At 50.8% G+C, this 26786-nt stretch overlaps 1 protein-coding gene across 6 annotated transcripts in view; it reads left to right on the top strand.

The window, feature by feature from the left end:
• The window catches only part of TMCO4 (transmembrane and coiled-coil domains 4), an 80912-nt gene that overhangs the window by 37344 nt on the left and 16782 nt on the right, over positions 1-26786 (top strand). For 5 of the 6 annotated variants that reach the window (XM_036229416.1, XM_016128303.2, XM_016128306.2 and 2 more), the window contains exons 11-13: positions 1048-1212; positions 2078-2214; positions 3514-3598. In XM_036229416.1, the coding sequence (XP_036085309.1) occupies positions 1048-1212; positions 2078-2214; positions 3514-3598 (387 nt within the window). Of the gene's footprint in view, positions 1-1047; positions 1213-2077; positions 2215-3513; positions 3599-25251; positions 26256-26786 lie in introns of those variants that run through there. The other variant, XM_036229428.1, reaches the window with a different exon arrangement.

The raw sequence follows: 26786 nt of genomic DNA, 5'->3' as shown, positions 1-26786 counted from the left end.
GGAAGCAGCATTTAGGCTAAGGACTGGCTAGGGATTGGCCGAGTAAAGAAGGAGCAAGAAATGTACATACCAAGTAAAGGGGCAGCATGTGCACAGGTCCAGGGATGCAGAAGAACCAAAAAGGGCACAGAACAGCTGGAGCAGGGAGCTAGAGGACAAGAGTGTGAGCAGGACCGGATCGCGCAGGAGCATGTGAGGCTGGGAGTTCGAATGCACCCTCAGAGCAGGTGGAATATTGCAAAGGATTTAAGCATGTAAGTGAGAGCTCAGTACAGGCAAGTCCCTTAACCTCTCCGTGCCCCCGCTACTTCCTTTGTGAAGCGGGACTAATTATTCATGCCTTTCAAGGTACTTGCAAAAATTAAATTAAACAAGGTAACGTGTGGCAGGCACCTGCTTTCTCACTGGCATTCCACAAACACTAGTTTCCTTTGCCCCCATTCTAACTCAAACATGCGTGTTTTAGGGGATTCCACCAAGGTGGCATTGAGGACTGACAGCATGGCCAGCTCAATGCCTGGCTCATGTTTGCAAGTGCCCAGTGCAAGGCTCAGCAAACGGTCCTTCGCTCAGAGGGAGAACAGGCTGGGCCAGGGATTCTGGAGCATCGCAACCAGACGCACATGCTCAAAGCCTCCTAGTTCTCCAATCTCTGGGATCCGAGGGTGCAAGTCAAGCTCTTCTAAACGACACAGAAGAAAGCAAGTGGGAAAACGTTCAGGCTCCATTCAGAGGCATTGCCTGGTACCAGAGTCCTGTTAGTGTGTGACCACTGGGCCTTGTCTCCACACACAGCGAGTCTCTAACCGTCGACTGAGCACCTGGTCCTCAGGCATTTTTCCCATGCGATAGCAACCTGATGCACATCGCCCTCTGATGTGGGGGCTCTGTCTGCTCCACTAATAGCTGCCACTCATTGGCAGGGGGTGGGCCTCTTGTCCCCCAGCTGAGGGTAAGTGGTCCCTTGTGGCTGCCTATTTGGGAAAGTAGGGGCGTGGCATCCTCTGTCACAGACAGGAGAGACGCCACCTAGATTGTCCTCCCTAGGCACCTTCGGCGCCCCGTGGGCTGCTCTGGCCCGCAGCCGTGAGCAGTACTGCCTGGTCTGGGAAGCCAAGTACCTGATGGAGCTCGGCAACGCCCTGGAGACCATCCTCAGTGGTCTTGCCAACATGGTGGCCCAGGAGGCCCTGAAGTACACCGTGTTGTCTGGTAAGCATCCCCGTCCCCATGGCCAGCGGCACGTGCACCGTTCCCAGCCACGCTGGTACCATCCCTCTGCATACCTGAGGCCCCAGGTGGACCAGGCACTGTGCCGGGCCCCGGGAACACAGAGAGGTTAAGGCTACATTCCTGTCTTTGAGACGTGCACGGTCTTTGTGGGGAGGAGGCAGGTGAACAGCCAGCAACATTATTATGTAAGATATCAATTAGATATTGCTGCGTAAGAAGCCACCCCAAAACTCAGAGACTTAAAATAATAATCATTTGTCGTAATAGCTCAGGAGCCATAAGGCTTCGTTTGGTTGATCTTTGCTGGGTCTGCTTATGCATCTGTTGGTCAAACGAGTGTCCGCGGATCTAGGCTAGCCTCGTTCGGGGCAGCTCGGCTCTGCTCCCTCTGTCTCTCATCCCCCTCCTGGGGTCCACAGGCTAGCCCACACCGGTGGTGGGGTACATGAGAGGCTAGCCCCGATGCGGAAGTCCGTTTCAAGTCTCACTTCTAGGAACATCTTGTTGGCCAGAGGAAGTCACATGGCTGAGTCTAGAGGGCAAGGTTACCAGGGGGACCATAGAGCTTTGAGGCAGAGGAAGAGGGTACAGTGCGAAGGGACAAATTGGGGCCATTTTTGGAATCTCACGCATAACAGATGCTTGAGCAGAAGGGATCTAATCTGCGTATCAGAAATGCATAAGCTTTAGTTTTCTTCTTTGCTATTTAGCAATTTGCCAACACTTGGAAAACTTACAGATCCCAAGTTAGAGAGTGCGTGCACTGACTCGGGCTTCCGTTAGGCAGCAGTCACTTCCTACAGCGACCATCACCGCCTTCATCACTGACATCCCACCTCCCCAGGTATCATAGCTGCCCTGACCTGGCCGGCCTCACTCCTCTCTGTCGCCAATGTCATCGACAACCCCTGGGGTGTGTGTCTCCACCGATCAGCAGAGGTTGGCAAGCACCTGGCGCACATCCTGCTCTCCCGCCAGCAGGTACCTGGGAATAGCTGTGGATGGGGGCCATAGGGGAATAGAGGGTGGGGGACTTGTGCATAGACATCAGCCCTGGAGACAAGCCCACGTGGAGTAGCTTTAGGGGAGTGGGTGGTCTTCACTGCTCCTCCAGTTCCAGTCATGAAGATATCCTAGTATGGACCAGTAAGAATTATAGACTGTGCATCTCTTGCAGGTAATTAGGTGAGGACTGAATAGGAGAGGCATCTGCAGGTATGGACGAGGCCAGGTATTCCTTCCTAGAAACACAGAGTGCCCATCTGAGCAGCTCGTCGGTGCCCCAAAGGCCATGTAATGTGGTCTGGCAGTCGAAGGCAGGACAGTGGAATGACGGGCGTCCCTAGGAGTCTCACCTATTGCCTCCCCGCACATCCCCCCCACCCACCCCGCACATCCCCTGACCAGGACTCAGCCCCGTGGCCATGCTACAGGCGAGTTAGAGAAACTCAGTCTTTGGCCAGGTAGCTGTGCGCCAGGAAAACTCAGGAGTTCTGTTGCCAAGGACGGGGCATAGGGGTGTGGGCACATGAGGAGCAGCCTTTGCCACGAGTTCCCGCAGCATCGCAGCACTGTTTATCGAGAGTTTTCTGTGGTCGTAAAGGGAGGTGGGGGCGGGGGAGGGCAGATCCATGTACCGGCATGAAAACGGGGAAAAGAAATAGACTGGCGAGAGCAGAACAGACCTTCGGGGCTCGTCTGCTTCTTCCCTCTTCCACGCAGAGCTCGTACCCAGATACCTTTCTTGTTCTTATGAGTTGCCTTTTCTACAAGTTCTTTGATCAGGAAGTTTCTCCTTACATCCAACTCACTACCTGCTCTCCTAATTTAAGGCCAATGTTCCATGTCCCACTTTCCTATCTAGGCACAGAACAGCTGCCCCTACCATGTCACTCTTTGCCTTTTTATCCGTCGCACCTGGGGGTACCTTCCGCCTCTTCTTTCTGGCTCTAAAAAGGCCCCACTTCACAAGGCAGATGAGTCCTGTGTCCTGGGGAAGACGAGATGGTGGTTGGAAAATGATTTGAGATGAAAGGGAAATTAACTGGGCCAGAGGCTGCCTGCCGGCGTTGGAGGAAGCCAGCTGCCCTGGCAGGTGCGCTCCTGCGCAGGTGAGGGCCCGACTCCGCTGATTAAGACGTCAGAGCTGGGGGCCGGGAGTAGCGCATGCGTCATTCATCGAGGCACTGAGGAGTGGGCAAGGGCCGTCCTCATCAGGGCTGATGTTTTGCTGGAACTTGCCATGTCCCCTCCCAGACATCTGTGTCCTTTCTTCCCCAGGGCCGGCGACCCGTCACTTTGATTGGCTTCAGCCTGGGAGCCAGAGTCATCTACTTCTGTCTGCAAGAGATGGCTCAGGAGAAAGGTAAGGCTGGCTTATTGTCACCGGTGAAAACCCTTCCCAAGCTTAGCCCCCAGGCCAGAGGTTCTGGACCAGGGGTCGCAAGTCTTGTGATTGTGTTCCCAACTCATAGAAATAATAGTTAAAAGCTTTACATAGTTTGAAAACATAAAAAATCGTGAAGTCATTTGGAAAATTGTTTATCTTTTCTGTGTGTAAATTAGAGTGGATGTGAGGTCACGTGATATTGGCCTTCGTCTGATGCGCGTTTTTGAATGGGAGGGAGGGGAGCGGGAGAAGTCTGAAATTGAGGTGCGCTCCTTCCGAAGGCCCTGGGGGAGACCCCCCCCCGCCTCCGGCGTCCTGTGGTTGCCGGCAGCCCTCCACGTTCCGCTGCCGGTGGCCGCGACTCTCCGAATGAGGTCTCATTTATAGGCTCCAGGTAGACGTATCTTTATGGGGGGGCAGCTGCTGTTCAACCCACTACAGACCCCTGTGGGAATGTGTCATGCCTTCCAATGACATACTTTCTGTGCCGAGGCAGCAGAAAGCCTGAGTGCCACCGCTCCGGGCCTCCGGTGGGTGAGGGCTCCGGGACAGAATGCCAGGTTGGGACAGATCTGTCATCAGAGGCTGCCCATAGGAGGAGGCTGGGGACTGACGCGCAGAGCTTGGGGCACTCGGGAGTGGCCGCTGTTGGTGGCACGCAGACTAACCTCTCTCCTAGCAAAGAGCAGCAGCAGCAGGACCCTGAGAAGGGGCTGAGACGGGGCTCCTTGCCCTGAGAGCAGAGGGTGGACGGGAGAGGCACTGCAGTAACACTCAGCATCCTCCCTCGGGATTCCTGGAATGGCCCTCTGAGCCTGTTTCCCCACTTAGAAAAAACAGTTAATAATTCCCACGCCATGTGGTCGCTTTAAGGAGCAAGGGAGGTGCCCACGTACAGTAGTTTTGCAAATTGTAAAACCCGTCATTGACCAAATACAGCTCAAAGTTGTCATTTTGCAGCTTCTGCCCTTCAGGGTTTTTGCCAACCTGAGACTCCCCCTGAAATGGTCCCTGGCCACTCTCCTCGGTCCACCAGGGTGTGTGATCTGATTGCTGACCACTTGCTGGCAAGCGAGGAGGGGTGGGAAATTCTGCTGTGGGCTCGACCCGAGGGAACAGGTGAGCCCAGGGCTGACGGGTGTTATTTTCAGTGTTGGCATCACCAGCGGGTTTCGGGGAGACCCGGGAGCTCAGTGGCATGGTTGGTTCCTGTTCTTTATCTTTTTCCAAAATGTCTCCCCAATGTCACCTTGGATGGAGGACCAGAGATATTTTCCTGGTTGCAAAGGCGAGGGGTGTGCGCCATTCGGGGCACTTACCAGGGGAGGGCCGAGCCCCCGTAGCTTTCCGCAGCCTCCTTTTCACCTGGTTTTGCCCACATCAGGAAGCAACGAGGAGGCGCCTCACTCCTATTCCCAGCAGCTTTGGGTTAACCTGGGACCACCAGGGAGAAGGGCCGGAGGAGCCGGCTCTGAGCCGTGTTCCCCAGGCTGGGGCCAGAGGTCAGGCAAAAACCACTGGGGAGCCAGGGTGAATCCAGGGTTATGGCAAAGATGAGGTTCCATTTCTGTACACATTCCTACCCTTCCCTGGCATCAGCAGCGACAGAGCAAGTCAGAAAGGCACCCCTGTCCTGCCTTTCCTGCTCTGTGTGGCACAGACGATCCAGCTGGGACCTTATGGCTCACGGGGAGGAACCCCCCGGGCACCCACAAGGTCCCCCTGTCCTCAGCGCTTCACCCCTCCCAGTAAATGACTTGGTTGAGCCGCAGCAACACCATCAACTCCTACCGCGTCAATAATGCCACCTCTGTGTTTCTGCGAATTGGGCAAATGACACCCGTTCTGGCAGAATCTGTCTTGGGAGAAATAAGGAGGCCGTTTCTCAGACAAAACACAGGCTTCGCCTTAAAAACGTGTGGGTTACAGAGAGGCAGGACGGGTGTATCTGTCAGCATTTGCTGCAGTGACGCCGCGTAACAAACCACCCCCAGACTCAGAGGGTGGCGACACCAAACGTTTTCATGCGTGGAATCTGCAGGTTGGCTCTAGTTTGGTTTCTCTAGAATAGGCTCTGCGTCTGGCTGTACACCGGGTGACCTTGGCTCCGGGCTGTGGCCTGGCTCAGGTCCGCTCCACGTGTGTTGGTCCCGGTGCAGGCGAAGGGGCAGCAGCCACCCACGGCAGGCTCGCCTGTGGCCCTCGCTAGAGTCCCAGGGCCAAGCCAAAGGACCTGTGCATGTTTCAGGCCTCTGCTCATGTCGTAATTACTAACATCCTGTATCAGTTATTTATTGCTGCAAATGACCTCGCCAAACAGTGGCTTAAAACCGCAATAACTAACCATGTCTAACAATTCTGTGAGTTGGCTAGGCAGCTCCTCTCCTGGCTCGCCGGTCAGAGCCGTAATGCTTGGAAGGTCCAAGCTAACCTCCCTCGCTGGCTGTCACCTGATGCGCCTCGGTCCTTCCCCGGGGGACCTCTCACCCTCTGGCAGGCTTGCCTGACCTCCTTACCTGGCCTTCTCAGGGCAGTTTCAAGAGGGCAAGAGTGAAAACTGCAAGGCCTCTTAAGGCCAAGGTTCCAGAACACATCGCTTTTGCCACGTTCTGTTGGTCAAAACAAGTCACAGGCCCGATCAAGGAGACAAAGGGGGGAATAGATTCCTCTTCTGAGTGGGAGGGGTGGCAAAGAATTTTCAGCAAGTTTGACGCTTCCACACATGCTGCTGGCCAAAGCAAGTGATGGCCAAGCCTTGGGTTAGGGGGTCGGGGCAGTGTGCTCCGCCCACAGCACAGAGGGAAGGGAGTGAATAGCGGCCAGGCAGTAATCCAGACGGTCCTGCTGCAGGGAAAGCACTGTACGGGCTTTGCAGTCAGCTGCGACCTGGGTCTGAGTCTTGCCTCTGCTCGGCTGGGTAGCCTGGCTTGGGCAAGGACACAGTCTCCCTGAACATCCATCTCTCCATTGGCAACAGGAGGTTAATATCACTTCTGGGCAGTGGCAAAGGCCAGAGAGCATGGCGGTCAGTTAGCCGACCCAGTGCCGGGTCCTGGTCAGCACAGCCTCTAACAGCCTTCAGGTGGAGGGGCTCCCCGCAGGCCCAGGGCGTGGCTGCAGTCTCCCCTTGCTCTGGAAAGCTTCTCCCTCCGGGAGACGCTCTTGAAACCTTGTCATCCTCTGTGCTGCCATTGATTTGCTTCTTTCGTAGTCATCTTTCCCCCAACCCATTCAGGAGGCCACCTGCCAGGCTCCTTATTACCTAGGGCGATGTGGTCTTAATAGAAGTGATCCTCAGTTTAGAGAGGAAAGGCATGTCTTTGGCTGCAATTAACATAAGTTGCTTGTTAACTTCCCATTGTTAATACAAGCTAAGTCTTCAATGCCCCTACTGATCAAATTGAATCAATTACCATGTCCCACTTGGCTGTGAGTTCGCCTATCAGCTGCCTCTGGAATGTGAAGCTGGTAACTGGCAGGAAGGAAGCAGGTGGCCTCTAAGTGACAGGGCCAGTTAGCGAGACACTGAGATATCCCAGTACCTCAGACTTGGGGAGGGGGGTCCCAAAACAGCTGCCTTCTTGCCTCTTTCCTGGCCACTGCGTCCTCCCCTGGATCTTCCTGGCCCACCCAAAAGAATGGGGCTTCAGTATTAGGCAGTCCTGGATTTGCATTCGAACTTTGTCACTGACTAGCTGTGTGAGCTTGGGCAAGTCACTTAACGTCTCTGAGTCTCAGCTTCCTCATCTGAATTTGGAACATTTACCTTGAAAGCTCGCTGGATGATTAAAAGGGATGTAAAAGTACCCACCCCAATTTGAGTACAGCAAATGTTTCTTCCTCTAAATGCTAACTCGAGGACCGACTACGCCCAGGGAACTGTGAAGAGTGTGGTGTAGACAGAGGAGCTCGTCATCATTTCGTGTTCACTTCTGGGCCCCTCTGTTAGACCGCGAGCCCCGTGTAGGCGGGATCGACCCGTGCCCCATCTCCACCCCAGCACCCAGCACATTTCGAGTGTTCAGGAAAATGGAGGAACCCGACTTCGGGTGAAGGACTCGAACACGTGCTGATGTACTCACGAGCCAGGGGCACTCATCGTGTTCCATCGTGTTCGAAGCACATCCATGTAGGATCTCAGTCAATCTCACAGCAACCCGAGGGGGTAGTCTCCAGGGTTCACAGAGGAGAAAACTAAGGCCTCAGGGGCACGCTATGCAAATCCTAAATGCCAGAGGCCGGACTTGACCCCAGGGCGTCTGGCTCCAGAGCCCTCAGTCCTAATCATTATACTCTACTTTGCAAAGGTCCTAGACCTTGGACACTGGGTAGGGGTCATCCAATCGGAGCTAGAGAGAAGGGTGTTCCAAAGAGTCCGCCCAGCAGGGCCAATGCAGGCTTTTCTGAGGTGTCTGGGAATGTTAAGTATAGCGTTTCTATGCCTGTGAAAGGGGACCAAGCGTAACTGTGGGAGCCTGGCACAAGGTCTCTAACGCCTGGCTAAGGGGCCTGACGGACGGGTTTGACGCTGTGGTCCCTGACTCGTGGAGTGAACGAGTAGTCAGGCAGGCCCTGTGGACAGAGGAGCTGGAGGGAGGTCAGGGCCAGACAGCCTGTAGCACACCCATGTACACACTCACACACATGCACACACACACTCATACACGCACACACACGCACACGTGGCAGCAACTCAGCTGACCCCGAGGACCTCTGACACCCCCGCTATGCTCTAGATCAGGCACAGACGTGGCATGAGTCGCGGGGCCCCACTCATGACCTGCCTTCCGGCATATTCTCTCACCGCCTTCCACCTCACACCGGGCTCCAGCCAACCAAGCTCAGGCAGCAGCACACACTTACAGAACACGCTCTGCATTTCCATGTGCCAGGCACAGTTCCGAGCTCTTCACATTTATTACTTTGTAATCCTTTCAACAACTCTGCCCATTTTACAGAGGCATAAACTGAAATAACAGAGCTTAGGTAACTTGCCCAAATCACAGGGCTAGCAGGTGGCAGAGATCATGTGATAGTCTGGATAGAGATCATGTGATCTGGACCCCAACGCTAGACCCATCTCTCCACGTCACTCTTTCCTACGCATCTTTCTCAGCGCTGTTCTTGCTGTTATTAGTGCCCGTTTACTTCCCCGCCCTTCCTGTCCCCGAGTGGTCATTACGACAGAGCACACATCAGAACTACCTGGGCACTTCCTTTCCCAAAACAAAAATGCCAGGACCCTACATGGAAGATAAGGGTCAGGCACCCTATCCTGGAAAACGCTCCCCTGGGCATTTCCGAGGCGAAGCCCTGCTTCTCTTTCTTGTCACCGTATCTGGTCACCGAGCTTATCACTGTGCCTGGCACATGCAAGGTGTTCAGCGGACAGCTGACGAGAGAACTAAGCGAAGGAAGGAGCCCCACAGAGAGTCATGAGCAGTGACCTTCCCGTCAGCCTCCCCCACTCACCTGAAACTCCCTGCAGGGAAGAACCGTGTCGCACTCGGCTTTGCATGATCCCCACACATGGCACAGACGTTTGTAAATGTTTGAGGGAAGAAGGGAGTCCTTTTCACATCGGCACCATAGGTCGTCCACATTTTACTTAGAAAACCTCCACATTTTAAAAGAAGAAGGTAGGACGGGAAGCTACCCAAGTAACAAGAATTTGGTCAGAATCTGACTAGAATTGGTCAAAAGTGCAGCTGGTTTTCTCCCTCCCAGTCACCTTCCAAAGGAAGAACTTGTGGCTGGAAGACTCTGACCTTGAGTCTCTGCTCTCCATCAGCCCGATCATCTCTCGCATTTAATAACATCCCCATCTCATGCTGTGTCCGGACAGGAGGCAGGAGAGGACCCTGGGAACCCTTCGCCTTGACCTTGGTCAAGAACACTCTGAGAAGAGGTCTGTCCCTTATTTGCACATGGCCTGTTCCAAATGTGAGCAGCAGCTGTGCACACCTCAGTGGAGATGTGGCCCCGCTTCCTCTCTGGGACAGTTTGAATCCCAAACCCACCACCAGGCAAGTCACCTAACCTCCCTGAACTCCAAGTGACTTGTGCGAAGCGCAGTAAATAACAGCAGTATCGGCCAGGAGTTGTATGGATTCACTGCCATCGTGCGTATAAACGCCGGCATGTAATCAGAGCCCAGCAGTTCTTACTGAGCATTTATATTATGCCGTGTTAAGCTTTGGAAGAGGGAGCTGGCACATAGTGCCGGAGCGCCCCACACACCGGGGCGACATGGGCCATGGACAGAGTTGAGGAAAAATTGGCCCACGTTGGCCTCCCACAGGGGCTGGGGCCTGCCGTTGCTGCTCCTTCCTGTCTTCGCACCCACCTTCTCCCCACTTCCTGGACAGCCCCCTCCCAAGTCCTGGCCTTGTGCTACCTACCGCTGGGGCATCTTCGAGTCTCCAGCTGACTGGGATCATGAATGAATTATTCACCCTTGGCCCGGAGCTGCTGTTTCACATCTAATTCATTACAGCTCTGCTGTCTGGTTTCAGGCAGACCTGCCTGTTTAATAGCGATTAATCTGCACACACAGGAGACCCTCTCCTAACCGCAGGAAAGCTGTCACTATCTGAGTCAGGGGATGTAAAAGAGGAATTACTCTAGTGCATTTGAATCCACTAATTGTTTTCTGGATTCCCTCGAGACCTAGTAATGAAATGTAGCAACAGATCCCACAGAGTCACCTAGAACACATAATCCTTCAGTTAGCCGCCCCCTCCCCACTCCCTCCTAGCCATAGCTCATCCTTCTGTCCCTTTTCCCCAAGTACAGCTGCCTATAGAATTAACCATCTTCACAGCTTCATCTTTCTTTCTGAGCGATGCTGCAAACAGCAGGCGTTACTGCTGTGGGCAGATGCCACCATTCACAAGGTACCCCTCACAGCCAGGCCTGCTCTTCCGTCAAGCTCAGTGTGGTCAGGTTCCTTTCAAATAGGTGACTAAACTATAAGCCCCTCTAGGGCAGGGATCATGTCTGCCCAACCTCTATGCCTCCTGTACCTGGGATAAAGCCAACAGAGTGCATACTCTATGAGTGAATTGAACTTGAAGTTTAAAGTTATAAGTAGTCACATTGTATTAGTCAGGATAGGCTAAGTTATGCTGCAGTGAGAAACATCCCCCAAATCTTAGAAGTATAGCACAACAAAGGTTCATTTCTCATTCATGCTACCTATCCACTGTAGGCAGGTGTGGGGTGGGGCTCTGGTGGTTTTGGTCACTGAGAGACCCAGGCCAACGGAGGTTCCCTCTCAACATGCGGCTCTTCAGAAGGAGACAGAGATCATGGTAATTTATATACTGCCTCGTAAAACACTTTCACCTGGAGATAACGCATGTCACCTTCACCCATGTTTCACTGGCCAAAGCAACATCCAAGAGGGCTGTTAAAACATTTCTAACTTCCAGGCGGGACTAGTAAATGTATTCCCAGATGTGCGCAGAAGGCAGAGAGCCATAACTGTGTAGTGAACAGCACCAGCGAGTGCCACGCTCATTCTCACATCTACTATGGGAGCCTCATGGTTCCATAAAAATAACACTGAGTAGTAGGCTTCGTTCCCTGAACACATACTAGAACTTCACAGTCAATTAGCAGCCAGAAGATCTTAGTTGGATTCTGGCCTCTGTAATTAATTCTCAGCCGAGGCCTCACCTTTCTCACTGAGCCCCAGTTTCTTTATCTATCTTCCCCTACCTTGCCTCACAGCTTGGAGGATAGACCTACCCCTTGATGGACAGCCAGAATGGGGCAGGGAAGAAAGATACTCGGCATCTCACCCATCAAAGGGCCAGAGCTGAGACCAGCAGAGAGCTGGGTCCAGCCTGGCAGGGAGCAGGCCCCAGGCAGGTCCTGGCCAAAACGCCGAGCTCCGCTGACAGCATTTTGCTCCAGACTGTGCACAGGACCCAGCGAATCTGGGGGTAAACAATGAAAATGCCTTGAAAGTGCAGCACTGCCCACAAATGGGAGTAACTGTAATTATAGGACTAACAACAGTAGCAACATCCACTAAGACCCGGCTCCCTGCCTGGTGTCCGCCCAGGGATTTACATACGTTCCCTTCAACCCCCACAACAACCCCATGTGACACATCACCATGCCACCATCTTTCAGAGTAGAGCGAGATTTAGAAAAGGTGGAGTAGCTAGCCCCAGAACTAAGATTTTGAGACCTTTCTCTGACTCCAGAGCTCCCACTTATATTACTACTTTGGGCCTCTCCTGGATGGATAATGTCACTTCGAAGCAGTATCTCAGATCAGACCTTCCAGAGAACTCTTCAGAACTGAATTCTCTCCATTGGCTCATATTCATTAAGCACCTGCTGTGCGCTGGCCCCATGCCGGGCTTTGGGGAGATGACAGTGAATGAGTCAGTACAGCCCCTAATCCTCGTGGAGCTTCCGGTCCAGTCCGTTAAGTAATCTGCCCTCCCTGAGGCATGAGTTAGGGTCCTGCAGAAAGGCTGTGGGGGTCGGCAATGATGCGTCAGTCATCTGAAAAGCACCCGGAGGAGATGCTCAGTGCTGAGTAAAGGGGGCTCTTGCTGTTCTTCCATACCCAGTTCTAGAGCGGCAGCCTGGTTGGGGCCAACATCCTTGACCTGAGCATCCTGCCCTCAGGTGGCGACCACTGTCTCCACCACTTTAAGCCCATAAGAACTTGGCTTAGGAAATAGAAGGAGTTACAAGAAGCCAGCCCCCCTCCCCCAGGACGTGGTCACATACTCAGCAAGGCTGCCAGGCCCATTCTGCTCCTCCCACAGCTCCAGGCAGGGGGGTCTGGGTTTACAGAGGTGCAGCGGGGAGGTGGGGAAGCTGGACGCATCATCCTGCAGATCTGCCGCTTTGCATCTGCAAAGCTGTCCCCAGCTGTCACCTCTCAGAACAGCCTTGCCAGATGTTCAGGTTCGCCCAAGCTGGGCGGGAAGGACTGACTCCTGGGAGAAATTCCTTGGCTTCTGGATAAGTATTTGAATGCTTGGTGTGGCTGAAGAATCTTCTCTTCAGACAGAAATAGATTCAACTAGAGTTTCCTGAGACCCCCTACCACCTACTTGTGCGATTGATTCATCCTAATCATTATCTTCATCATCTCACCAGCTAACAACTATTGGACACTTCCTATGTGCCAGGCACAGCTAAATACGTACCTCATTTTATTTAATCCTCGCAATAATCCTACGATGTTTTAACTAATCCCATTTCACAGATGAGGAAACTGAGACTTACAGAGGTGCAGTAACTAGCTCGTGGTTGTAGGACTAGCCATGATGAAGCTGGAGTTGGAATCCACCATGGCTGACACAGGCTCTCATTCATAACTTGGTCTCTAATCCATAGAGCAACCTCAAGCCAGGATAATTATCTCCATTTCACACCTGAGGCTCAGTGTAAGGCAAAGCCATGTGCCCAGGTGGGTCCGTTAGGGTTTCTGGTTTCAAGTTCTGAGTTGTCCACCAACTGCCCTGCCTTCAGCTCCTCTCTGCCCAACAAGGAAGACGCGGGGTTCAGGGCAACCCTGCCTGCTTAGGTCCAGGCACGCCACGCCCTTATCCCTGTTTTCACTGTCTAGAATGCTCTCCCGTCCCCAACCCCTGGCCTGGAGCCAGCTCAGACACGGCCTTCAGAATGTGGCTCAAAAATTTCTTCCTCCACATTCCACGTGGAAGGAAGACTCAGACTTGGGAGTATTTTGAAAAGAAAGGTTGCTTCTTGCAAAAAGGTGAAAACTGGTTAGGCTTCAGAAGGCCTGGCTTGCAAAATTACGCGCGTACGCACACACACACGCACACACACACACACGTTCTTAAAGGGAAAGCACACACTCATGATCACCAAGGTTACTGGGTTTTCATCAGTCTGTTCTCGATGGGAAAACAGCCATTTTCTCCTAAGGTGGTTATTTCTCATGAAGCCACACAGCGCACACAGTGTCTTCAGACCCCGGCCTTCCAAACACTGGGGACAGAGTGAGTTGTTCTCGTTAGGGAGTCAGCAGTTTATGGGACGTGCTCATTCATTTTGGGAACTAGAACCAGGCGGGGTGGCCCTGTTATTTTTCCTTTACCTCAGAGGGTAAAGCGCGGGTTTGGGTTCGGTTTTGGTGTTAATCGCGACGGGATGGAATGTTTGTGTCTATGCCCAGTAGCAACCGTTTCACTAACTCTGAGCCTTGCAGTATCCTCATGAGGCTGGTAGTATTTACCCCATTTACAGAGGACTGAGAGTCTGAGCCGAAGGGATCTGCCCGAAGCCAGAGCAGGAATATGGCAGAGCCGGGATCTGTGCCCCGGTGCCTGAGCCCTAAGTCTGGGTCGCTCTGCCTCGTCCAGCGACCTCCTGCCCCTTCCCTCACCCTTGACCCAGCTCTCATTTCAGCCCTCACCGCACTATGTTATGTGTACCTACTTCCAGGTCTCTCTCCCCTACCAGGGGAGGCTTCAGAGCAGGCACTGTCTTTTGGGTTCATCTCTGGCCCAGCCCTTGGCACATAGGAGACACCCAATACGTTAGTTCGTAGTTGATTCATTAATGGAGACATGAAAGCAGCCATGAAGTTTGCTGTGATTGCTGCCTACAGGGAACAGTGCCCGAAGCCTTCGGGTGGTGAAAGGCTTGAGCTGCCTCAGCAAAGTTGAATCCCCTAAGACCTGGGCCAGCTGGTTGGCCTATTGCCCAAGCTTCCTACGACCAGGGCACTTAAGCCACTCCATTTGTGGACTGCCTGGCAGGCATGATCAGCCTGTACACGCATACTCCATGCAATGATCCTGCCCACTCAAAACCAAGACCAAACGTACACCTGTCATATGTTTGTGACTTTGGGCCGGAAACGAACACAGCCAGAATTCCAGAGATGAACCATCCACTTCTCACAATGGTCCATCTGTCAGCTGACAGGGCGGATTTGCTTTGGGAGTGACTGACCCTCTGACCAAGAGTATTTCAGGCCCCAGCAGGTGGCGAGGGCAGGGATGGCAGTGCCTGATGCCAAGAAGAGCCACCATCCCAGTACTCATGGAGGGACTCTGGGCCCTAGATCACAGTGGACTGTTCGCTTATCTACGCATTTGCTTTTAAAAGTTCTCAAAAATTAAGTAGTGGGAAAGTGCGCTCCGTTCAAACGGACTCATGGTAGCTGGCTGAGCCAGGGAACGGCCACGCAAACCAAGAACTCAGCTCCGCTTCCGTTCGTTTATGCATCTACTCTCCTCTTCATCCCACAAAGATCTGAAGGGAATTAATCAGAGGCATTACATATCGTCTCTGCCCGGTGGCCCTTTCCGCGCAGTGGGCGAGACATCGCGAGATGAGCCGGCGTGCCTGGTGCCTGTCGGTGTATTCATTCAGCAAATAAAAGCCCTCAGGCCGGCTGCACTCTGGGCACTGGAGCCCATCAATTAAGTCAATCCTGGCTCCCCCGCCCTTTCTCCATCTGTACGCTGCCTGCATTTCATCACTTTCCTCCCGTGTCTCGAAGGTGCGCGGGACCGTAGCAACCAGTTGAGAATGAACTAAAAGAAGGAGCCCTGGACCTCGAGTCTAGGAACCTGAGTTCAAGTCCAGGCTCTGCCAGGTTACTGTCTGGGTGCCGCGAGGCAAGTCTCTTCACCTCTGAGCTTCACGATAGTTCGTAAAATGGGCTGCTGCTGCTGCTCGGGAGTGTGCTGGGACTTAATGACTGCCATTTATTGAACACTTCCTGGGCGCTAAACTAAGTGATTTGCATATTTTCTCGCCCTTCACGTACAAAGAACACTAAGTTGTAGATATCGATATTCCTGCTTTACCAGTGACGAGGTGGAGGGCAGGAGCTGTGTCCGTTTCCTTCTCCCCTGTGCCACCAGCACCTGGCATGGCACCTGGCACAGAGAAGGGGTGCAGTGCTATACAGATGGCAGGTCAGGGGTCAACTCGGGCCCGTCTGACTGCACAGCCGGCCTTGCAATATGGCGGCGGTGCCAGCACAGCGCGGGGCGCATGGTGCACCCCTGGCCAGTTAGGGTTCCTCTCTTCCCCTCTCCACGACTTCATCCAGACGGATTTATTCCAGGCTGTGGCGCTCACTGCATCTGAGCTCACTATAAACAGTAATGTCTTTAGACAACTGTCGGCTCCCAGGGAAGGAATGAGAAGCAGAATTTAGGATTTATTTGCTGCTTTCATCTCGGGCTTTTCCGAAAGGCTTGGCCAGGGATTATGCCGACTCCCTTTGAAAGACATTTGCTTCCCCTTGGGGGTGCAGACATCCTTGATGTTGGCCAGGGAGGTCACCGGCACCCTGACAGAGCCCTGAGGGCTGCAGTATCCAGGTGGCCAGCATGTCCCTAGGTCTGGTCCTAGGCTTTTTAGAAACATTATTTTCTCCATTTTGTGCCCAGAGCTGATCAGAGCCCCATTAAGCAAACTCATGAGAGATCGTGTTGGAAACTAAATGCCGATTCATTTAGGTCAACCAAAAATCATCACTCCCAGCAGATGGAGCAGATGTCTGTGCTCACTGCCCAAGTTCCTGGGGAAAAACGATTATCTGCCAAAGTTTCTGAGGCACACACAGGGGCAGGAGCGAGTGGTCTCCAGAAGTATTTCTTTTCCTGGCCACGACGAGCCCTGGTGAGCATCCCAGCCTCATGCACGGATCTCCTCTCTAGTGACCATTCTGTTTCCTTCCAAATTCATTCAGAATTGGGTATAAGCATGTCCTGTGCTTGAGTCTCGATGGTTAATAACTAAAGAATCCAGACTGCGTGCAGAGAAGCAGCATTCCCGTAGGGGTTGCGGGGTATCAAATGGGAAGAAAACACCCCAAGTCTCGTTAATTTACATATTAATTAACCATCTCAGTTCACAGCATTCGGTAATGGAAACTGCTGGGGTTTTTTTCCCCTTGTATCTAGAATGTGAGCATCAAGCCTGCTTCGCCAATATTGTCGAAACTGTTATCTTTTAGATAATTGCCAGGCCCGTTGTGCAGAACAGAGATAAAAATAAGCGTTCCTCTCTGTGGGTCAGTGCACAACAGACGCTTTGTGTTTTAAAGACAGGGCCTGCGTTTGGGGGTCCCCATCCCTGCCACCCCAGCACGAGATGTCCCATGCGAACTCTGACCTTTCAAGTCACTAGCACGTTCATATGTTCTTCATTATTCTTTATTTCTTTCATCTTTTGTTCACTCATTTACTCAGACTTCCTTTTATATATGTATTTATTTAAATATCCAAAGCTCCGTCTTTTTCCTCAAAGGCTTTATAGGACTTTTCAGGGCAAATACAGCCACAGAACCCACAACTTATGGATGAATATAAACCATCAGGACCAGGATAAAACACAGGTGTGAGTGAGTGGGACACATAAGCCGACTGGGAGGCTCCAGGGCAAGGAGCAGGGCCGGGAGCAGAAGGGGCGCGGCCCGTGCAGCCAGGCCCGGATCTGAATTCCAGCTGTGCCACTCACTAGCTGAGCAAACAGGCACGTGTGCTTAGTCCCTATGCCTCAGTCTCCTTCCCTGTGAAATGGGTCTAGTGATAACTCTCTTCAGAGGATGATTAAGAGGATTACGTGGAATGATCTATGAAAAGCGCCGAGCAGGATGGTCGGCAAGTACCAAGCACGCAGTAACCGCTATTGTTCTCACCGTTACGGTTATTGGAATACTTTCTCCTCTTGTTGCTCCGCTGCTGTGATAGAGCTATGAATTTAGCTAGTAGCTTCCTAGCAATCAAAGCAGGAAAACGGGAAGTGCTGACGGCCTGTTTCTCACTTCCGTGAGGGGCCACGAAGATGCCAGCTTCACAGGTAACAAGACCTTCTGCTTCAGCCTGACTTACCCTGCGAGTCGCACTCTCTCTGTTTCAGAGCTGAGTGCTCAGGTTCGGGCTTAATTAGCCATCAGAGCCTCAGACATCTCCGCCTTTGGCTACTAGAAAGGTCAGGGCTGGGGGCGGGGGGGGGGGGGGGCGGTTACAGGTCTGGAACCATGAGGAGAATGTCCTGGTTGGGGACAGTCTCTCCAAGAAGCTGCCCGATTGTCAGGAAGGTCTGAGACAGCAATCTCTCCAGCTTTAGTGAGCATCATGCTTGGAAGACTATTAATGAGGCCACGGGCCCCGAGCTGGATTTTCTTTTGGGGGATTTTGCATTTTATAATAATTCAGCAGTTGCTAAGGATTGAGGCGTCGCGGGACTGTTGTTGACCCTGGATCACAGGCTCAGAGAGCTGTGGAAAACAGGAGTTTTAGTCCATCCTGCCACGTTCCTCTGCAGAGGTTTGATGGAGAACAGCTGCTCGTGTCCAGAATTAGCATCCATCCTTCCAAGGGGCCGGGGGTGATGTTCACTGAGAACCTATTGAAAATTCATCTTGGTCTTCTTCCAAGTTACCTTGGAAGATGTGGCCATTGTTACACCTGGAAGCAGGTGTATTTTCCATTTTTATGATTGGGGAACCAGAAGCCCAGGGAGGTTAGGTGACTTGTCCAAGGACACACAGCCAGTAATTAGCATTTCTAATCCAGGTGCTTCTGGCTCTAAACTATTTCCTGTTAACCTTTTATGCTGCCCTTATGATGAGCTTGATACCCTCAAATGGCTTATAACTTAGTTAAGAGAATAGATACCAGCCTTAAAAAGAGATAAATAGCAGCGCCAAACACTATATCACAGGGCCTGGATATTAAGTCATTCAAAGGAGGGAGCCTTTTTTTCCAGGTGTCAGGGAAAGCGTCGGGGAGGAGGTGGCAGGCCTTGAAGAACAGGTAAGCCTTGAGAAGCTGTGAGGGAGGCAGGAGGCCTTAGAACCCAGGACTGGCGAGAGCAAAGCTCCAGAGATGTGAAGGGGAATGGTGTGGAAAGGCAGGCGACCCGAGCCAAGGTTTCTGCTAGGAAGTTGGGAGAAGTAAGGTTGGCGAGATGAACAGGGTCCAGAATGCAGGGCTGGACCCATCGGATGGAAAGCAAGACCTGGGTGCAGGCCCTGACTTGCGTCTTTAGTTTTAGTGCTTTACTTGGTGTATTTATTTATTCACTAGTCAGTAGACTTCCGCTGAGGACAAACCATGAGCCAGGACCTGCGCAGGGCACAGAGGAGGCAGAAGTCAGCCGGGCTCCACCCCCACCTGGGATCGTGGATGGGAGGGGACCCCTCTTCTGAACACAGTCCCCACCCTCTCCTCCAGCTGTCCCACCTGCGGCTGCACACACCCACCTGGATTCCTTTTCTCTCGCACCCTACTTCCCCAAGGCTGGGGGTCCAGCCTCACTTTGGCCCCGCCTTGGATCTCCAATAACGAGGCTTGTAGAACTGCACCAAACGAAGTCAGTTGATTGCGTCCCTTCATGCCAGGCCCTTCGTGTGTAGTGTCACAGCCAGCCAGGGAGACACGGGTTCGGGGATCTCAGGGGGTTTGCCCACGATCATGCAGTGTGTCAGCTACAGAGCTGAGGGTCGCCCTAGGCCTGACTTCCACACCAGGGGTCTCTACACTGCCCCATAGGGACCCTTGTGCCTTTAATCATATAGCTGAGTGTCGACCCAACTTGCCCAGACTACAGAGCTAGTTAAAAAAGCAGGGCTGGGTCTAGAGTCCGGTCTTATGGCTCTCAGGACCTCAGGGAGCAGTGAGTGCTCAGGGGTGTGGTCAGCTCACCCCTCAGCAGGGCACTCCCACCCCCCCCCAACCTGAATGGCGTTCCAGGAAGCTCCCCCCGCCCAGCCCTGCAGATGCCTGGAGCTTTCATGGTTGCCACAGCACCACCTTGTGGTAATGTTCAGGGGCACACGTTTCACAGAGGAAGGGGCTCCTCATCAGTGCAGGTGGGTTTCCAGCACATGCTGGCTGGGGCAGGCCTACCAACTGCTTTCCACTGAGGGCTTGTGTGAAACTAAGCAGCTGCCCCTGCTTCCCGGGAAATGGCCATGCCACCCACTTATATCCTTCTGGTGTGCATTTATTAGGCACCGAAGATTCAAAGAGGGAAAAGAACTGATATGTATCAAGTACTTGCTGTGACAGGTGTTTCCGGATATCATCCCATGGAACCCTCCCACCAGCCCTGGAAGTTAGGGATTCTGGGGCCATTTTCCAGATGAGGAAATGGACAGATGCGCTCTGGCCCCAGCTCCTGTGGCCGGCAGGGCGGGGCCGGCATCGGACCCCCCCCCGCCCCTTACATGGGATTAAAGCAAAACCTCTGCCTATCTAAGCGTGACTGGCCTTTCAGGCAGCAGCTGCCCAAAGTGTGCTGTTATTTCAGTGATGGTTTTTTTCCCCAGATGAAAATCAGGAGGAAATGGGCTGATTTAAAAAATTCTTATAAGGAAGGACAAAGATAAAAATTAGATCCCTTAAGTAACAAGTCGCCTTTTTAAAAAAATGACCAAAACACTAAAACCAAGGTGGTGTGGGCCCCCCCCTTTTTTTAATGGTACACAGGAATTCAGATAAGGTAGATTTTGAGAATTTTACAGCCTCCCAGAGGTCATGGGGAGGCCCCTGCCGTGTGGCAGACCCAGGTGGAGAAAGTCATGGGCAGAGAGGAGGAAGATCCGTGACGGGTCACCAGGTACGCTGCCGGGGGCCCCGGCTCAGGCTAAGGGGGCCCAGGGACACACACACACATGCCCACGGGGACAGTCGAAGATGCGGGCTGCGGCTCCGCCACTCCACAAGCCAGGCCTCCAGTTTAGCCAGGCTGTTCACACCAAGAGATGGTGAGTTTATCACAGAGACTCACTTCTGCCGGCAGCTTTCTCAGTGCTCTCGGCCCTGACTGTCCCAATTAGCAATCACTTCGCCACCTGTTTCGGAAATGGAATAAAGAGTTGAAAAGCTTAGGAGGGGGTGAGAGGAAGCAACCACAGGGAAATACTATTTTGTGCCGAGCTCCAGGCAAGCGGAGGAAATTACCAGTTGAAACATGACCACTTTTTAAAATAACCGTATTGTCAGAAAGTGAACCTCCTGACATCGTAGTTCAGAGAACATCAAAAGTCAAGCGAATTCTGACTGATGCTGTGGACAGCAGAAAGTTGTGACGACTATGCGGATGACAATAACCGCTGTGGATTTACAGCTAGGTTTCCCAACTGCAGTCGTTCTCACACAGCTTCACGATTTGTGTTGTTTCTATTTACCGTGGGCGTCCCTATTTAATATTTTAATGTCAACTCATATTTACTTATGTGAGTTTATTCTACAAGGAAATATTATCTCATATAGAAATTCAGTATAACTTGTAAGTAAAAAGAATTGTAAAAAAATACATTAAAAATAAAACGATGCTGTTAAGATCTTACATGGTGCTGCCACCAGCCAAAGGCTCTCAGCCTGTGACTGGTACCCTTTCTTTAAAAAGTGAGATTAACAAATATATTAGCAGCTTCTAAAGTGGCAATAATATGGACTAATTAGTCTGAAAATTCTCCCACTACAAATACTTTAGAAATACTTGGTAAACTATAGCTAATATCCCTTCAAATTCTTAGTTGAGCTCCCAATAAGTAAGGAAATCATCAGAGGTGAGAAATGGGAGGGAAATAGAAAACCAGAACAATAAGCATATGGCCTGACTGGATGGGGGAAAATGTCTCCTCAGGGGATTCACAGAAATAAGACCATGTCTCAGTTGGATTAGGATTCAAATTTATGCCATCTGCATGATCCAAAAATCCCTAAGTCAAAAAATTAACACCAAACTACTCTGGAGAAAATAGGTCCTCTATCCAGGCTACTCGAATTCCAGTATATCAGCAACTTTAAAGATGAGCTCAGAATCTAGATTTATAAAACACACAGGGGGGAAAACACCATGTAGGAAAGTCACAGAAACAACAAACATCAGGATTAGACCCTCGATCCTCAATAGAACAGTCTGAAGGCACCCTCTCAAAAAAAAAAAAAAAAAGTATGTGTAAAATTATCAAAGGCATAAATTAAAACATTGAAAATAAGTGGAAAGAATAAGGCACTGAAAAGAAAACAGGGAGATTTGAAAATACATCAAATGAAACTTCTAGAAATGAAAAAACGGAGTCATTAGAATTAAAACCTTAGTGGATGAGTCAAACAACAGATTAGACAAAGCTAAAGTGAGAAGTAATTAATTGGAAGATTGATTTGAAGAAATTAGCCACAGTGCATCATGGAGAGATGAAGAGATGGAACAAGGAAAGAAAGCTAAATTCAACAGTTGCCTGATACAAGTTCCAAAAGAATGGAACATATAACTTATTGGCTAAGAATTTTCCAGAATTGATTCCTGAGATTCAAGGAGCATGAGTCTTGAGCAGGATAAATATTTTAAACCTACATACGTCGTAGAGAAATTGCCAACCTCCAAAGTTAAAGAGATCTTTAAAAAAAAAAAAAAGATTACTTACAAAGAAAATGCAACTAGACTGATGCGAATTCTCAAAACAATAGAAGCTGGAAGAAAAAGAACTGTCATCCAAAATTCTATATCTAGCTAAACTATAATTCAAGACTGAGGATGAAATAAAGATATTTTCAGACAAAGACTAAACAAGCTTACCTCTTGCTGCAATAACTACTCAAGGATTTACTTCTAAAAGTAGTGACAATTTCTGCGATAATATATAGAGAACATATCTAGCACAGTGTCCGGAATCCAGGACCATGCTAGAAAAACAGTAACTGCCCTTAGCACAATTGCATAAAAATGCCCAGACCCTCCTCTGCACTGTAACCTCTGGCCCTTTAGATATGATGTTGTGCTTGACCTTGAATTTGATCGAGATCAGCACTTGAACGCCCTACCTTGACCTTGCAGAAAGGATTCTTCCTTGGCTTACTTTTCCGGTTCTCTGGGTAGACCCTGCCTTTGCTCAAGGCTCCCAAAACCACATTCTTGAAAAACAGCCACGCACCAACCGCCTGATTGGGCCACCGCAGCATCTTGGCATCATTCCCATTCAGAGTTCTCCCCACTCCCCTTCTCACAGGGCGAGAATTCAAAGAAACATTCATCCAGCACCGGTATCATCTGGGATTTTTAACTCCTTGCTCATTGCACGTGAGTTGTCAGTACTTTGCAGTGTTTCAAATATATTGTGTTTGCAAAAATTCCCTAATTCTCTACCCCAATCCATATCCATATCCTTTTCGATATAACCTTGAAGTTCTTCCCATGAAGAGGTGGAGTCTATTTCTTCACTTCTTGAATCTTGGCTGGCCTTGTCACTTGCATGGGCCAATAAAAGGTGGAGGAAATGACATCATGCCAGTTTCAGACCTAGGCCTCGAGAAGCCTTACACATGGATTCCACTCTCTCCTGGAACCTTGCCACTGTCATAAGAACAAGTCCAGATGAGCCCACTGGAGGATGAAAGACCACGTGGACCAAAGCCATCATCCCTGCCAGCCCTCAGGCTTCTGATCCAGCTGGCTGTAGGCACACGAGTGAGCCCAGTGGGACCAGCCATGCCCAGACAATCGCAGCAGACCTGCCTAGCCAATTAGGAGACTCATAAGAAATAAATGGCTGTTTCAAGCCATGAATTTGGGGGTGATTATTTGTTATGCAGCAGTAGCTAGCTGGCAGAACATATATATGACATTTTATTTATGAACATGTATATAGATAATAAAACTGCTTGGCCTATAGTGGCTCATAGCCTGCAGCTTACCAGCAACTGTATTTCTAAGTTATGTTGACTTACCCGGGTAAATTAACCTTTCCGATGGGAAAATTGAGTTCCTGCGTCAGGGTGTGGGCTGATTGCCATAACTCTCTATCCCAAAATAGAATCATGTCATGTTACACGTGGGCCACTTTTCTTTTTCTTAGCACTGTCTTCTCATCCACCCGGTCTGGCAGATATGCCAGAGATTGACAAAGCAGAAAAGGTCGTGTAGCCTTGGCCTGGTACACACACCGAGATACAAATCTTCTAGCAAATTTTAGCCTGCTAGTGTCTCTTGAGTCAACCAAATTAGAAATGTTAATCCTGGCAGGCGCATGTATTCTATTTTTAATGCACAATTTTGGAAAACGTCATGGTTGTCAAAAGACATATATTTTGGTTCAAGATTATAATTGATTGTAAAAGGAAGTGGGGCGGGAGAGTAGGAGGGAAAATGTAGGAATAACCAAATTTCACCGTGCCATTTACTGTGTGACCTTTTCCCATAAAATGGGCATCGTCATGAGCAGTAAATGAAATAATACATGTGCAAAGCACTTTAGCCTATCCTGAAGCAAGCTGTGAGATTGATAAAGCAGGATTAAGAAATAGAATTCCAGAATTTTTTTTTAAACCATTGCAGCAAGATCTTTCTCTCCGATTTAATACCCAGGACCTATGAATTTAGACCAGCATAACTGCCCACGATGTTTGCAAAATGAAACCCAGGCAAGAGAGTTCATCAATAAGCTCACACAGATATGTTTAACATCTTGACCCTTGAGTCCCTAAACTCCCACTTGGCCGAAAACTATTTCTGGGCTGTCACTAGGTACCAGCTGAAATGCAGAACAGACTGTCATTCAGTCAGCTGGCTCTTTCATCTCCCAAGATAGGAGACATCACATTAGATGTGATTTAGTTCCCTTCCGTGGAATTCATCCACCAGTTGCTTTGTCCTCAGACAGACCCGGCTTTAGTCCCCCCAGGTAGGAGCTGAGAGAGGTCATGCATGCAAGATTAATTTCCAGGCTGCCTGGATGCTGGTAATAGCCTTACCACTTCGCATGGCCAAATGAAAAAGATGGGGATCAAAAGGAGAGACGAAGTCTTACTTGTCCCCTAAAGAATTCATTCCAAATCCTTATATCCAAACAGGCTTCTTTAAGCAATTCTTTCCAGTGTGAACGTCATTCCGGGGGAGGGAAGTGGCAGAGAGGAGACAGCCCAACTTCCCTTTTGCTTTTCTCTGTCTTCCTTTCTACCTGTCCCCCTCCCTCTCTTTGGCAGCTTCCCTCTGTTTATTGTGTGTGTGTGTGCGCGTGTGTGTGTGCGTGTGTGTGTGTGTGTGTGTGTGTGGGTGGGTGTGTGTGTGTCTCTTTGGAATGGATTTCATTTGTGTTAGATGCAAGTCATATCATTTTCTTCAAGGCCTGTTTTCTGGTCCTGCAGTCAGGAGATAATTTCCTCCTCCGTTGGCCACTTATCGCTCACGGCACACACGACCCCCTGCCGGGAGGAAGAAAATCCTTCTTTTTTGCTTCTCAGACTTGAGATCCTTTGGTCTGTGCAGCCTGGGAGAATCTCATTATTGACAACGTGACGGGCATGTGGGAGTGTGTGATGTTGCCTTTCCCCGTTTTGAATACCTGGAGAACTCCGCGCGGGCCTGCCTCACTTTAAAAAAGCCCGCTGTATGGAAAAGACAAAATGACAAAGGTAAAGCTGGGAGCAGTTATTCCCAGAGATAAAGGGTCCCCTCACTGTACGAAGGATTCTCCATGGGCTCTTAGAAAGAGCTGGGCCTACTTGGTACATTTTAAGAATGTTTAGTTTTACAAAAACTCAATTTATGTGGGATTTTCAAGACCAAAGCTACTGTGTAGATGGAGGTTTGCTATCATAAAGAAGTTGTGCGTTCTCGGCTCTTGATTTTTTTTTTTTTTTTTTTTGTTAAAGCTAAGCCAGTCTTCGGACTGAGAAGTGCCAAGCGTCAGGAGTCCAGAGGGAAGTGCCGAAGCCATAGGGACCATTGACAAGAAAGGAACTGAATTTATCTAAATTGTGCTGGATAAAAGTGAGGATAGTTACACAACCATGCGAACATACTTAACACCTCTGAACTGTGCACTTAGGATGATAATTTTATGTTTTGCATACTTTACCACAATTTAAAAAATGTTTTTCAAAATAGTAAAGGAGGAAGCGCTTAAGCACAGTTTACGGCTCTGCAGCTGCTTCTCTGCAGAAGCTCTGCGCCGAGGGGTCCGAGGCCGATGTTTACCTCTGCCATCTGCCCTCACCACCGCTTCCCCCCACTGGTGGCCCCCGGAAACAGTGCCTGCAGCTAGTGGCTGGTTAGAAGCAGACACCTTGACTTTGAATTGAACGGGCTGCCTCCACACACAGTGCTTCATGCACACCATTTCCACCTGCTTGCCAAATTGGTGATGTGTGTGGGAATAACGATGAAGTAGGCACCCCTGACCAAGCCATGCGTCACACCCTGCCCTGAGCATATAACCTCACGCCAGCCCCTGGAAATCACTATATTATGTCATCTCTACCGTACAGATGAGGGAGCTGAGGCTCCAAGTAATTGCATAACTGACCTCGGTTCACAGAGAGTGAAACCAGGATTCGAACACAGGTTTCCCTCATGCCAAAGTCCAGACCACTTCCCGAGGCCAATGATTCCCAATTTCTTGTGCACGTGAGCCCTTTTTGACGGCAAACATCTTCACAGACCTTCACCGACCAGCACGTGGTAGTAGTCATACTTTCAGTGTCTCCTGACTGAGAAAATATTTAATGACCAAAAGCTACCCAAATCCAAGAATTCTGTGCGTCCCAACAGCTATAGCATAGAGCAGGGGTCCCCAAACCTTGGGCTGGGACTGGTACCAGTCCATAGCCTGTTAGGAACCAGGCCACACAGCAGGAGGTGAGCGGTGGGTGAGCGAGCGGAGCTTCGTCTGTATTTACAGCCGCTCCCCAGCACTAGCATCACCGCCTCAGCTCTGCCTCAGATCATCAGGCATTAGATTCTCATGAGAGCACCAGTCCCTGGTGCCAAAAAGGTTGGGACCGCTGGCATAGAGTTTTTAAATCATGACACCGGATGTGAGTCATGAGGCATTTAATCGGATTCCGAGGCCCTCGGGATCGCTCCAGATCTTTGTCCCCCCGAGCTGGGCACCCCCAAACTGGGCACCCCTGAGCTGGGCACCCTCAAGCTGCACTGTGAATCAGCTGAAGGGTCTGGAGAGCCTGAACCTCCTTAGAATGTACACTAGGCCCGGGGAATTCTGTAAATACGACCGACGTCAGGTACTTCTTGGGAGAGCTGCGTTGAGTCTTTGCATCACATTGTCGGGGCAGGGTGGGCAGGGAGAGGCTGAGGCAGTGTGAGCTTTGGAAGGACAGTCGTTATTCTCGTCCATCGCAGACTGTAGTCTTTCACAGTGGCATCAGTCTCCCAGAGCAGAGCTCTG

Source organism: Rousettus aegyptiacus, unplaced genomic scaffold, assembly GCF_014176215.1.
Source record: "Rousettus aegyptiacus isolate mRouAeg1 unplaced genomic scaffold, mRouAeg1.p scaffold_m13_p_1, whole genome shotgun sequence".
Taxonomy (NCBI): domain Eukaryota; kingdom Metazoa; phylum Chordata; class Mammalia; order Chiroptera; family Pteropodidae; genus Rousettus; species Rousettus aegyptiacus.
This window is presented reverse-complemented; position numbering and strand designations above follow the sequence as displayed.